The sequence below is a fragment of the Leishmania panamensis genome (assembly GCF_000755165.1).
Source record: "Leishmania panamensis strain MHOM/PA/94/PSC-1 chromosome 33 sequence".
NCBI classification, from domain to species: Eukaryota; Euglenozoa; class Kinetoplastea; order Trypanosomatida; family Trypanosomatidae; genus Leishmania; species Leishmania panamensis.
In genome coordinates, this window is record NC_025880.1 from 1,099,823 (window position 1) to 1,112,944 (window position 13,122).

The 13,122-nt window shown below is 58.2% G+C and overlaps 5 protein-coding genes across 5 annotated transcripts; all 5 read left to right on the forward strand.

Moving 5' to 3' along the window:
- Nucleotides 1-1,106: 1,106 nt before the first annotated feature.
- LPMP_332800 (hypothetical protein) lies at nt 1,107-3,629 on the forward strand (the record flags this gene model as incomplete). The annotated part of the gene is made up of 1 exon (XM_010704069.1): nt 1,107-3,629. The coding sequence occupies one exon, from the start codon at nt 1,107-1,109 to the stop codon at nt 3,627-3,629; it is 2,523 nt and encodes an 840-aa protein (XP_010702371.1).
- A 781-nt stretch (nt 3,630-4,410) lies between these two features.
- Nucleotides 4,411-5,214, forward strand: LPMP_332810 (DNAJ family-like protein; the record flags this gene model as incomplete). The annotated part of the gene is made up of 1 exon (XM_010704070.1): nt 4,411-5,214. One exon carries the CDS (start codon nt 4,411-4,413, stop codon nt 5,212-5,214), a length of 804 nt encoding a protein of 267 aa, XP_010702372.1.
- An 878-nt stretch (nt 5,215-6,092) lies between these two features.
- Nucleotides 6,093-8,723, forward strand: LPMP_332820 (DNA replication licensing factor MCM3, putative; the record flags this gene model as incomplete). Its single annotated transcript, XM_010704071.1, has 1 exon — nt 6,093-8,723. One exon carries the CDS (start codon nt 6,093-6,095, stop codon nt 8,721-8,723), a length of 2,631 nt encoding a protein of 876 aa, XP_010702373.1.
- A 1,227-nt stretch (nt 8,724-9,950) lies between these two features.
- Nucleotides 9,951-10,448, forward strand: LPMP_332830 (hypothetical protein; the record flags this gene model as incomplete). Its single annotated transcript, XM_010704072.1, has 1 exon — nt 9,951-10,448. One exon carries the CDS (start codon nt 9,951-9,953, stop codon nt 10,446-10,448), a length of 498 nt encoding a protein of 165 aa, XP_010702374.1.
- Nucleotides 10,449-11,503: 1,055 nt separating this feature from the next.
- On the forward strand, nt 11,504-12,883 carry LPMP_332840 (beta-ketoacyl synthase family protein, putative; the record flags this gene model as incomplete). The annotated part of the gene is made up of 1 exon (XM_010704073.1): nt 11,504-12,883. One exon carries the CDS (start codon nt 11,504-11,506, stop codon nt 12,881-12,883), a length of 1,380 nt encoding a protein of 459 aa, XP_010702375.1.
- Nucleotides 12,884-13,122: the final 239 nt, after the last annotated feature.

Consider the following 13,122-nt stretch of genomic DNA (forward strand, 5'->3'; position numbering starts at 1 on the left):
AGGAGTAGAGTGGTGTTTGAACTCGTGTGGGGTAGGGGGAGTGGCGACACGTGAAGCACACACGCGCGCATAAGAATTTCTTTTCTCTGTTGCTCCTATGAAGCTAAGATTTTCTCCTTTGCACGGCCTCGTGTTTGATTACATCTGTCATGCGTTGATGGCGAGGGAGATATGTGCAAGTCATCCCTCGGCGTTCCACATTTCTACATCCTGAAGCACCCGACCAAATCACGGAAACGACGGTATCCAAGTATCGATTAACACAATCAACACCCCACCCTACACGCGCACACACACACACACACCCTCCCTTTCCCACCGTTAAGTGAACAGAAGGCATGCGTGAGCGTGTGTTGGCGCGAATCTGTTTGGTGGCTCCTCTCCTTTCTCCTAGTGGTCCGTCTCACTGTGCGTAAGACGTAGAGGGCAGCTGTTTCGCGAAGCGTATGGCCGCTGGGCTGACCTGCCTACCCTCCGCTCGTTATCGAATGGTGCCTGTCTTCTTTTTTCTCCTGCTTTCTTGTTGCTCTGCCACGCTCACCGACGTGCATACAACCCCTCCTGCAACTACATAGGTGCCTCTGTGTGTGTGTGTGGGTACGCCCCTTTGCTTGCACGGCGAGGAAAACGTCTACTCCACTGCGAAGCCAAAGAGGAAGAGAAAAGGAGAAGAACAGCGGTTTTAAGAGGTGAACACTGGCGTGAGCAGGTGTGGAGCCGCAGTGACAACGAAAAGCTACCCAAAGGTCTGCTCGTTTATGGGCAGTTCAGCACCAGACACCCACTCACTCAGACACACAGGCACACAGGTCTACGTGCGCTCTCTCTTTTCCCCCTTCCCTTCTTCCCACTTAAGGCACCGACCTACACACATATGCAGATACACGGCGCTCGTAAGAGGTGGTCTACGTCCTTGTCGCTTTATTGTCTGTCAAAGACGCTCAGCGTGGCATCTGTGCTGCGCGTGGACTGAGAGGGGCTTTTTAATTAATTGGCATATACGTTGTTGGCGGCGGGCTGAACTACGAAGACGGTTCATCTGCTTTTTGGTTTTCCTCGTTCGCTGTCTATGCTGCAGTTCTTTTTTGATCTAGCTAAGCGCACGGATGTCCACTTATGAATGGGTCATTGAGCAGGAGAGCCCTGACGGTGTGACCACACGCATCGTGTTCGACTTTGCAGATGGCGAGGTCGACAGTCACGGAAATGGCGGCCGCATGAACATGTCCTCGTCGTCCTACCACATGCAGAACCGCCGCGATGGACGCGCACGAGGCATGAGCGGCGGCGCGTCGGCAGCCGGTGGTTTCATTGCTCTCAAAGAAGCTGCTCGCTCGGAGGGCGGCAGTAGTCGGCGCAGCAGTAAGCGCAGTAACGGCAGCCGCTCGCACTGTCAGCGTCGTCATCACCTCGGCACCTCCAGCAGGGACAGTACTTTTCTCGGCGGCGCTAGAGGCAATGGGGGCAGCAGTGAAAACGTCAGGGGTACGATGGCAGGCTCTACGAGCTCCGTGTTCACATCAGCGGGTCTGCGCCAGCGTTACCAGCGGATCCTCTTTGGGGGTGGTCGCGGAGGGATAGCGGCCCCTGTTGCTGGCGTCAAAAGGGTAGTAACGGCCACGTCCGACACCACCGCCTTCGTGCTCACCACCGGACCTATGGCATCTACGAGGGTTGATGCAAGCGCCGGGATGAATGGCGATGCCCAGTCTTTTATCTCCAGCTCGCCTCACGGCGCCACCGCTGATGGTCCGCTGCCTAGCACCTTGTTTATGTCTGCTTACGGAGCGGAAATGGCCGACGAGGACGAGAACCAGAGCAGCAGCAGCTGCCCCATTCAGCGGAGCCGGCGCAGCACAAGGAAAGGCGGCTGCAGTGGCGGCGCCGGTGTGTCAAGCGTGGGATGCGTGAGTGCTGCGGGTGACCTGACCGATGACACGTTCACTGGGTATGGCACCGCGCGGCATTCGTCTGTACAGGTTCCATCCGCCACAACGGCAGCTCCTTTGCCACTATCTGACAGTCACCACCGCTGCGGTGAGACCTGCAACGACAGCAGCGATGACGACCTCGCAGACGACACCAACATAGTCAAGGAGGATGACTCGTACTCCATGCTACGTGACGTGTGGGCTGCGCGGGCCGCGTGCCCACGCAGCCTCACGACGACTCGCGCGATGGACTTCCCTACATTTCCCCCACTGCACCCCATCAGCGTAGAAGAGGAATCGGAAGCGATGGAGACGATGGCTGAAAGTTGTCGCCCCCTCGCCGGTGGCCCCGACGTCCGTGACGTGCTCAGTGGCGCCGCAGGGGCCAAGACCACGTACCGGGTGCCCTTTGCCACCACCACGAGCCAGGAAGCCACTCCTTCCCAGACTCGTGCAGATGCAACGGAAGATATTCTGCGGTACAACAAGATGCTTCTCAAAAAAGAGCGTCAGCGACGACGCGGGCGGGGGTGGCAGTCAGCAGGGCCAAGTGGTGGCTCTACGCACAGCTTGGGTAGGACGTTTGGCTTGTATGTCGGCGAGACCAGTCGAGGTCTTTGTGATGGCGAGTCGGTCAGTGTAAAACGGTACCGTCGTAACGAACGCGCCGTGGTGCCACGGGGAAAATTTGATTCCTACAGGTCGGCTAGCAGCAGCAGGAGCTCTGACAGCAATGAGGATGATGTAGACTACGAGAGCTGCGATACCTCGTCTCTTTCTTCATTGGAGTGTTTGAGCACCTCCTCGAGCGACGACTTTGACGTACGCGAGCTGCGGGCAGACTCAGTATTCGCATCCACTGTTCAGTCTCTGGCGAGCCGAGCCGAGCGGGAGCGCAAGAAGATGGAGGCGCGTGAGGAGCAGATGCTCTGGAGTGAGGCTGTGCAGAACACGGGGGCGCTAATAAAGCGGCGATCGCAGCTGCACTCAGACACTATCTTTGAAGGCTTATTGCCTTCAGCGAATGTTGCTGCCGTCACGACGCCGGCGTCACCAGTATCGCTGCACGCCGTACCGCGCCGTGGAGACGCCGCTTTGGCCTGTGGGCTCGTGAGGAATGGCGCGGTGAGTGGCACCGCCTATCGCAACGACTCTGTCTCGTCCTTCTTCATTTCGCCGATTCACCAGTCCGTAGCAGCGGAGTCGGCAGCCTGGACCGCTGGCACGGGATTTCAGTACTTGGGGCAAGGCGGCCTCGGCGGCAACAGCACCATGACATCCTCAGTACTGCCCTCCTCACGACCGGCGCCGTTGCAGCGTTGTGGGAGCGCCTCCGCACCTGGACGGCCCACCGTGAGTCGACGCCGAGGTCGGTCAGACGAAAACAACGAGGGTTGTGTGGAGAATCTCAACGACCCGTGCGGCGGCGGTGCATTGTCTTCCGCGGCGCAAGCAGTCGTCTCTGATGCCCAGACCGGCACCCGGCGCGCGCGCAAGAAGCGTAAGCGAGGTGATCGTGCTCATCAGTCCGTTGTCGGCCAGTGTGGTGGTAGCCGCGCGCTGCGCCCCGTTGCGGCCCCGTCCAACGGTCCTCCTCTTGAGGTATTGCCCTGCAGCAGAAAAGACATGCGGGAGGATCTCCTCGAGGCGTTTCTGATGGAAGCGATGCTGGATGAGGACGACTTCCAGCTCTGCTAACGGGGCGCTCGGGTTTGGGTGGGGTGGGTGGGGGAGAGGGGGGCTGGCGAGGTTGCCCCAGAGCTGTGTCCCTGCGGATCACCCACGCACACGTACGGGCGTTTGTGCGGCTCTGTTGACTTCGGCATCGTACATTTGATTTTTGCATCATTTTTGTATTCGTGTCTGTACGTGGGCGCGATTTAGAGTAAATCAAAGGGCACTGGACCGGAACAAGTACAATCGGCAAAAAGGCAGTGGAGGATGCTGAGTAAAAAGAAAATGTCTGTGCAATGCCGGCGTGTGCATGTGCGCGAGTGGAAGAGGCAGGAGGGACAGTATGCGTAACAGCAACGGCATATGCGCTAAATGCTTTGAAGGTATGTGGGAGAGAAGGCGCACGTGAGCAGGTTCTGGAAAAGCTGCTGATTCTCTACTTGACCCTTCTCCTTCCGTGCTCTGACGCCAACTCCACCTTACCTATGCTCATCTTATGGACAGGAAATAAGAAACGAGACACACCATGTCACGATCTTGTTGCATCTACTCTGCCTCTCATGCCCCCTTGCTTTTTCTCTCGCTTTTCCAATGATGACGCTCCCGCTGCACCGCCTCTGTCCTCTGGGCTCTGTGTTGCTCTGCAATGGCGCACGTCAATGCGCACGTACTCATGAAGTACACACAAAGGCTTCGCTGTCGCCCCTGCAGCGTGTGCGTGTGTGTGTGTGTGTGTGTGTGTGTGTGTGTGTGCTTATTGCATCTCATGCATGGCCACATCGCATGAATGGGTAAACGAAGCCGCATGGACTCCACTACCACCACGTCTTCCAGAGCAGCCACAGATGCGGAGAGGTTGCAGCAGCAGCAGCAGCAGCAGTTGAACTCTGACGCCAGCCAGTCGCCACACATCACGAAGGACAACATCGATACGTTCAACTACTTTCAGCTGTTTGGTTTAGTCACGCCAACCACTTCCTCGACGGCGACCGCTGCAGGCAGCAACGGTGGTGGTAATGACGTCACACTCTCTGTCATCGACGTGGCGGCGGTGCGCCGTACTTACCGTCGTTTGAGCCTGCGCTTCCACCCGGACAAAGACGACTCCGACGAGGCACGCCATGCCTTCGAAGTGGTTCGCACGGCACTAGAGACGATCATCGACTCGACGAAGCTCGCTGCCTATGTCAAAACTCTCGACGCGGCATGCGGCGGTGCTGGAAGCGGCGGTCACCCCGGCGAGGAGGCGCGCCAGCGCCAGCGGGCACAGCAGGCGCATGTAGAGGCCGAGTGGGCAGCCGACATGCTTATTCAGCGGGCACAGGAGCGTCTGGCAAAGGAGGCGGCGACGCGGCAGGCGGCGCAGGAGCGGGAGGGGGCGGCGCAACAACTTCTGTCTGAGCTTACGAGCTCGCTGAACACACCGTTTCAGCTAATGGAAGCGGAGCTGGTGCGCGACTGGGACGTAGATGAGGAAATGGTGTCGATGAAGACCAAGGAGGTAATGAAGCTGCTGCACCAACTGGCATCGGCTGACAGTGGATGGATCCCTCACTTCATGCAGGAAGGAGCGTCGCGCAAGCGTGGCCGGGATTACACGGCACTGTGATGCACCCTATGTAGCTTTGTGCCGCCGCTGTACGTCCCTCCCTTGTTTTTTGTGTGTGTTTCGGGCTACTATACCGCTAACCCTCCCCCTCTCCCCTCACCCACACGCGCGGGGGCCTGCAGTGGACTCTTGCTCAGCATGAAGCTGGCCTAGTCTCTTCCTGTATGGTTGTGTGGGAGCGTATTGTAGTACATGCGCTTAAACGCACCGCTCTCTCGTTCCGTTACTGCCCCTTCTCTTGCGAAGCGCGTGGCATGATGAGTCTCCCTTGAGTCTTTGGAGCGTGCCGGAGCTGAATCGTCAGCGGTCCACTTCATACCGTGTTGTTACCTACATGCGTACACTCCTCTCCACTCTTGTATTCCCTCTCCCCACGTTACCACACATCCCTCTCCTTCACGTCTTCCCTCCTGGCCATCCGATGAAATTAATATGCATGCACACAGAAAAACGCAAACACACTCGTACACGCGTGGTTGCCAGAGGAGCAGCACAAGTAGCAGTAGTAGTACAGCCAGCGCTCATATTATCGCGCACGCTCACGTAAACCGCAGCGGGGTGTGTGTGAAGGGAGAAGGTAATGTCATTGAGCACTATTGTGCTGCAAGTGCGTCCTGGTTGTAAGCGGCACTGAGTTGAACACGAGAGTGTGACGTGCAGTGGGGTGTTCATCACCAGCCTGAGGGGGAGGGGTCAACCCTTTCCGAATACGCCTGGGTGAGGCCTTCTTTACCACTCGGTGCTTTACTTCACCCCCTCTTCCTGCTTGTTCCGGATTTAGATACTCGTACGCCCATAAGCGGCAGCAAAACCCCCTTTCTTCCCGTCTTCTGCACCACTCACGCACCCTCATTAGCAGTGCCTTAGGGTGGTTGACTATGTTCATCAACCGCACGCTCACAGAGGAGCAGACGGTTATTCGGCGACACTTTACAGACTTCTTTGAGAGTGAACGCTATGAAGAGAAGTACCATGATCGCATTCAGGCGATGATCATGGATGGAAAGGCGCGGTTGCTGCTAGATATTGGCGACTTGCTCGACTACGTCCCGATCAGCGCCGGCGGAGATGGTGGCGACGGCATGGGCAATGGTGGGGCCGGCAGCGAGCTGGGATTCTCGCTGGGAGCCAACATCATTCGCCAGCCGGGCAAGTACATTCCTCTTTTGGAGTTGGCGCTTCACGACGTCGTGCTTCGGCAGCAGCCTGAGTACCTCAAAGTTGACTACCGCTCTCGCGTGGTGCACACCGGGTTTGAGGGCCCTGTTGGCCGCGTTCTGTCACCGCGCGAGCTCTACGCACGCCATCTGAACACCATGGTCGCGCTCGAGGGCATCGTGACGCGGCAGTCGACGAACCGGCCGCGCGTGTTAGAGACGGTGCACTACTGCTTCGAGACAAACAAGTTCACAAAGAAGGAGTTCCGTGATCAGCTGACACCGATGATTGACAGCTCACATCTGCCCACGGTGAACGTGATGCCCAAGACGGACATTGAGGGTCACACCCTGCGTACGGAACTTGGTTTGTCTACCTTCATGGACTCGCAATGTGCAGTGCTGCAGGAGGCGCCGGAGCGTGCACCTACCGGGCAGCTGCCCCGGAACGTCGAAGTGCGCTTTGATGATGACCTCGTCGACGCCGTGAAGCCGGGCGATCGCGTATTGCTTGTGGGTGTGTACATGCCATACACGACGTCCGATAGTAAGAGCTTCCAGTCCATCGTGCTGGTGAACCATGTCGTGTCAACACAGGCCTTCACCTTCCTCTACCGCCCCATCGCCTCTGTGGAGGATCGACTCACTCGATTTGCTCAAAAGTGTTTTGAACAGCTCGGCCCCAGCGGGGTGCTGGAGACGCTGTCCAGGGCAGTTGCCCCTACTATCTACGGCATGACGGCGGCGAAGCAGGCGATCTTGCTGATGATGGCCGGTGGTGTGGAGCGCAAGTCGCACAACTCGCACGTGCGTGGCGACATCAACATCCTCCTCGTTGGTGAGCCATCAACGGCCAAGTCGCAGCTCCTGCGCTTTGTCCTTGGCATCGCACCGCTCGCCCTCAGTACGACGGGCAAGGGGTCCTCTGGTGTCGGGCTGACGGCGGCCGTGGCGACGGACAGCTACACAGGCGAGCGGTCGCTGAGCGCTGGGGCAATGGTGCTGGCGGATCGCGGAATTCTCTGCATCGACGAGTTCGACAAGATGGGCTCGCAGGACCGGGTAGCTATGCATGAAGCGATGGAGCAGCAGACTGTCACTATCGCCAAGGCTGGTATTCATGCATCACTGAACGCTCGGTGCAGCGTGCTGGCGGCGGCGAACCCGATTTACGGGTTTTACAGTGTTCAACACCGCTTGGCATTTAACGTCGGGCTGCCCGAGTCGCTGCTCTCACGCTTCGACTTGACTTTCATCATTCTAGATCAGCACACCTCGGACTACAACCGTCGCATTGGCTACCACATCCTACGCAACCACATGACGGCGGAGGCCGTTCGGTACGACGAGGTCGAGTCACGGACGGTGGTCGACAGCATCGAGACAGGTGGTGACCGTGGCGATAGCGAAGCCGAACGCGGCAGCGGTGATGGGCGTCGGGGCGGTCGAGCCGTGGGCGGCGAGGATGGTAGTAGCGGCGAAAGCCGCCTTGACTTGCGCATGACGACGAACAGCACCGGTGAGTCCGTTGTCAGCAGCGACTTTTTGCGAGCGTTTTTGCAGTTGGCGAAGCGGGGGTCGCCTCTTCTCACCGAGGCCTCGCGCGATCTCGTGTGCCAGCACTACGTGCAGCTCCGCGCAGAGCAGCAGGACGGCGGGCGTGACGGGTTTTTCATAACCCCACGTACGCTTGACGCAATTGTGCGTTTGTCCACGGCTCACGCCAAGCTGCGCCTCTCACCAACGGTGGAGGAGCCGGACGTTATGGCAGCGATAACGCTCCTGCGGTCCTCCGTGAACGCAGCGACAACGGCAACACAGCAGCGCAATGATGACAATCAACATTCGCTTTCAGAGGTGGCTGCGGGGGCTGCTGGACCGTTACAGACTCCAGGTCAGAAGCGCCCAGCCGCCGCCGTGGAAGTAGTGACGGCGCAGGATGGAGCGGTCAAGTCCTACGCCCACCTTGGCAGCGGCACTAGGGAGTACGCTGACGACAAGGCATCCGGTATTGACTCATATCAACGACTGCGCACAGAAGGCGCCAGAGGAGATGACAGCGGCGGCAGTAGCGGCGAAGCGGGGGCTATTCTCTTGGAGGTACCGCCTGCAGTCACTGCCGGCGCCGCTGCAGCAATCGACGTCCATCTCAATCGGCGTGTAATCGAGGTCCTGAGGCAGCTGCAGCGCGAGCAGCGAGATGGTGCGTCGCTGGATGAACTTCATGAACGCCTCGGTATGCACACGATCTCGGCAGAGTCGCTGAAACGCTCTGTGATGCAGCTGCAAGGGGATGCCTTCATTTTTGAGAGTACCGAGGACGGCGGCAACAACACGATCCAGTTCATCTAATCCGTGCGGGTATGTCCGGTGAACGACATAACGGGCCATACTCCTCTCCCTGCCTTCACCCTCGTTCCCCCCTGCGTTGCGATGGCGTGTCTTGTCAAAGTACTTTTTCTCTGGCGTGCACATAGATGATGATGGCAACGACGATGGGAGCTGTAGATGTCGAGTGGGTTTTCCTACCTCTCTCTCCTCTGTTTGTCTTCTGTGTGGCGGCCACAGCCGCACCCCTCTAGCATCATGCTGTTGTTGCATTTTTTCTTTTGGGGGTGCCACTTTTTTCACTTTACCCTTACCCCGCAGTGAGGTGTATATGTCGTCGTGTGCGCGTGTGTGATGGTGGGGGGTGGTGGGGAGGGGGGAGCCTGTGCTCAGTGAGACGTGCGCTGTTGCGCCGGCTCTCTATGCTCGTCGATACCGTTTCCGTGGGTTACTGTGACAGCGGAAAAGGCTTGCACACCACTGCTGCTTCCAAGTCTGGCTTGACCCAATCCTCGTTTTTTTTTTTCTGCACCTGCAGTGCCGTTCTCAACGATGTGGGAGAGGGGAGGTGGGGAGACTCCCTCGTCTCTGCGCGCGCGTGTGTATTCTTTATTTTTTGGGGGAGGGAGGGGGGTTCTTTGAACGTAGTACCCCCCCTCTCTCTCTCTCGCGTCGAGAGAACTCTGGTGCTTCTGATAGATGCAAATGAGACCGAAACAGCCAAGAACAAGAACAGCGACACCCACAAAGTGGCTGAGGTATGGAACGTGCGTGGGTGAGTGTGCGGGGGGAGGGGGAGAGCGCCTACACTTTAGTCTGAGGCTCTCTCTCTCTTTCTCACTAATACACACAACAGCATCGAGGCAAAGCAAAAAAAAAAGTGAGTGGGGATGGAGAAAGCGACTTTCCTTTTTCTACTCTCTCCTCCCCCCCCCCTCAGTAGGTTGCTAACGCAATCTTGTGCACTGTGGCCATAACGAGTGCTGTGCTCTACCCCATACACAAACCCCTCTATGTATGGGGTAGAGCATGGCTGGGCACACCTTCGTGCGTGTTTGTCTGTACCCTTTTTAGCAGCTCGGGCTGGTGAGTGAACTACGCCTTTCAGAGTCCCCTGGACGCCCTCTGTTTGACAGGTGTCTCTGTTGACCCTCCTTCATCGTCCGTCTCCGTGCCTGAATGCTTATCGGTGCACACGTGTGCAGTGATGGTACACACACCCATATATATATATATATATCAACTAGAGGGATGCACCGTGGTGGACTTCAGACATCACCGCTGCTGCTGGCGCGTGGCAACACCGGCCCCCAGGTTCTCGGTACTGAGGTCCCATCCTTTCGCAATTTCCCGTACCGCGCCCAGGACACGCTGTACCTGTATCGGCACTTTCTTCAGCTCATCTATCACCACTATGCTCCCGAGGAGCGCAAGGATCTTCTCTTTCGGCTGCGCAATGAGTTCTCCAGCAAGCGGCACCTGCACGGCCCTCGTGCCATCTCGGCAGCTCTAAAGCGTGGTGAGGGGATGCTTGCACTGCAGCGCCAACTCCTTCAGTCTCGAGAGGTACGCCGGGGAACGTCGCGCGATGGTGGGGCGCAGAGTGTCGATGCATTGTGGGACCAGTTGCAGATCGTTTCCGGGCACGTGCTGCCTGGCCTCCGCAACTATGAAAACTCGCTACCTGTCTCGCACGGGGGCTACCTTACACAGGCGAGCACGAGCAACGTCTACTCAAGACGCCGATGATGACGGAGGAGCAACGCTGAGCGCTGGAGAAAAAAGTGCGAAGCAAACGCGAACAGGTACACCGTAGCCCATTGTGTTCTGCTGCCGAGATAGATAGAAGGGCCTCGCTGCTGGGTGTAGACTGCCAAGTAGCTTGGTGCGTGAGGGAGGATGATGCGCTGAGAGGGAGCAGCAATGGAGAAGAATCAAGTGGACGACTGTTGCCAGCATGGCGCTTTTCCCCGCATCCCTTTCCTCCTCTCGCCACCTCTCTCTTTTTCGATACACGGGCAGCAGTTTCGCGTGGGCGTGTTGTGCCTGTGGGACGACCCTCCTCTCGAGTGGTGCATACGCAGGTCTCCGTCCATACAACCTGCACAGCTGCTGCTAAGCACCCTAATCCTCACCCCTCCTCAGCATCCCCCCATCGCTTCTCTTCTCTCACGTTCGATGCACCTGAACTAAGCAACAAGTTGCAAACAAGTGACTTGAGAGCCAGAGAAAAGGCAGAAACAGCAACTCCTCTCGCCATTTTCTGCTTAGCGCGCGCGTTCTCTCATGCCTCCGGTGCTTCATAGCAACGGCTCCTCCTTGACCCCCCCCCACACACCCCACACACACCAGTCTTTTGTTGAATTGGTGAAGTGCATTTCCCCAGCTTACGTCTGTCTGTCTGCCTATGTCTCGGAAGTGGTGATTCAGGACCGGCAATGGGTGGAAGCTGCAACGCCAACACCAAACACTCTGCCCTGCCACTTGATGTAGGACTCTTCACCACTCCCTAGTTCCGTGTGCCTATGATCACCACCTTGCTATGCCTCATACCCTACGCCCCTTTAATCTTGCTCTGCTTCGCTTTCCCTCTCCTTCTCACTCCCCACTCTCGTGGCCGTACTTTCTGTACTTCTGGTGCACCCCAGACGTGAGCACTTGCGCACAGACGTACGAACGCCGTCATTTTATCTGTGTACCTGCCCGCACACCATCGTTCCCCCATACCCGCAAGTTGACAACACATGGGCTTTGGGTCACTTCCGCCCCGCATCCCACGCCGTGTCGTGGTAACGGGTATCGGCATGGTCACGCCTCTCGGCAACACCGCTGGGGAGACATGGGCGGCTGTGTGCCGTGGCCAATCCGGCATTCGACATCTGCGTGAGGTACCGCACTTTTTGCCCGGCTTCATCCAGAACGACAAGACATTGTCGGTGCAGCAGAAGGCGGTGGCGCTAAAGAAGCTTGTGGCTGCCTTCCCATGCAAGGTGGCCGCTCCTGTTCAGCCGTCAGTCGAGGTCGAATCGGCTGCAGACAAGTCAGAGAAGGCGCTGCATGCGGCTGATTCGTTCGCGCCGACAGCCTACGAACCACGCGCGCTTCGCTTCTGCGCGCGCGCAGTGGACGAGGCGCTCGCAGATGCCGCTCTACAGCTCTCCGAGACCGTGCAGGATCGGTGCGGCGTCAACATCGGCATGGGCATCCCCTCGCTTGCCGACGTGACGGATGTGTCGGCCTACCTTGCCGGCGACGCCATCGCCACCGACGTGGGTCATGTGCACTACAACAAAGTGTCTCCAATGTTTTTGCCTAAAATCCTGGGCAATATGGCAGCCGGCAACACAGCAATTCGCCACAAGCTGCGCGGTCCCATCGGTAGCAGTGTGGCTGCGTGCGCGACAGGGGCGCACTGCATTGGCGAGGCGGCGTCGTGGATACGTGAGGGGCGAGCAGATGTTATGGTTTGCGGCGCAGCCGAGGCTTGCATCACGCCGGTGTCAGTAGCCGGCTTTTCGCGGATGCGGACGCTGTGCACGCAGTACAATGACACCCCATCGTCCGCCTCACGGCCGTTCGACATAAGTCGCGCTGGCTTTGTGATGGGAGAAGGCGCAGGTATTGTGATTCTCGAAGCGCTCGAACACGCCGCAGCGCGGGCGACGCCGCGCGTGTACGCCGAGCTGCGCGGGTTCGGCGTGTCATGCGATGCCCACCACGTAGCAGTGCCGCACCCCGAAGGACTTGGGGCCCGCCGCTGCGTGGAGCAAGCCTTGGCAGATGGCGGCGGTGTCCCTGCCGCGGCCGTCGGCTACGTGAACGCGCACGCGACAGGCACCATCGGTGATGAGATTGAGCTCATGGCGATCCAGCGCGCACTGCGGCCCTCCACGTCACAGCCCTCTCCTGCGCTGTATGTGAGTAGTGCCAAAGGAGGGCTGGGTCACCTACTCGGTGCTGCGGGAAGCGTCGAGGCGGCGCTTGCGGTCTTTGCGTTGCACGAACAGCGGGCACCGCCGACAGCGAACTTGACGACGCCGTGTCTCACTGTAGAGCAGCAGAAGTGCGGCGTTGTGTGCATTCAAGGCAGCACCGCGCAGGAACTTCAGAGTTGCGAAGCGGTGATATCAACCAGCTTTGGCTTCGGCGGAATCAACACAGCTTTGCTCTTTACGCACGTGTAGCACTGCCATAGACCGATAGACAGGCGGAGGGAGTGAGGTAGGGGAGTGGAGATGCACGCCTTTAGCACCTGCATGGACTGGTTGTGGGGTATGATAGTGCCGGTGCACCCTGGCCTCTGCCTGTCTCCTTTCTCTTTCCTTCCGCAGTGCTTTACGCTGCCCCCTTCTTCATCTTTTTGTTGTTGTCGTTGTTGTTGGGGGACTCCCTTTTCACCGCCTCCTCTCTTTGTTTGTCGTCA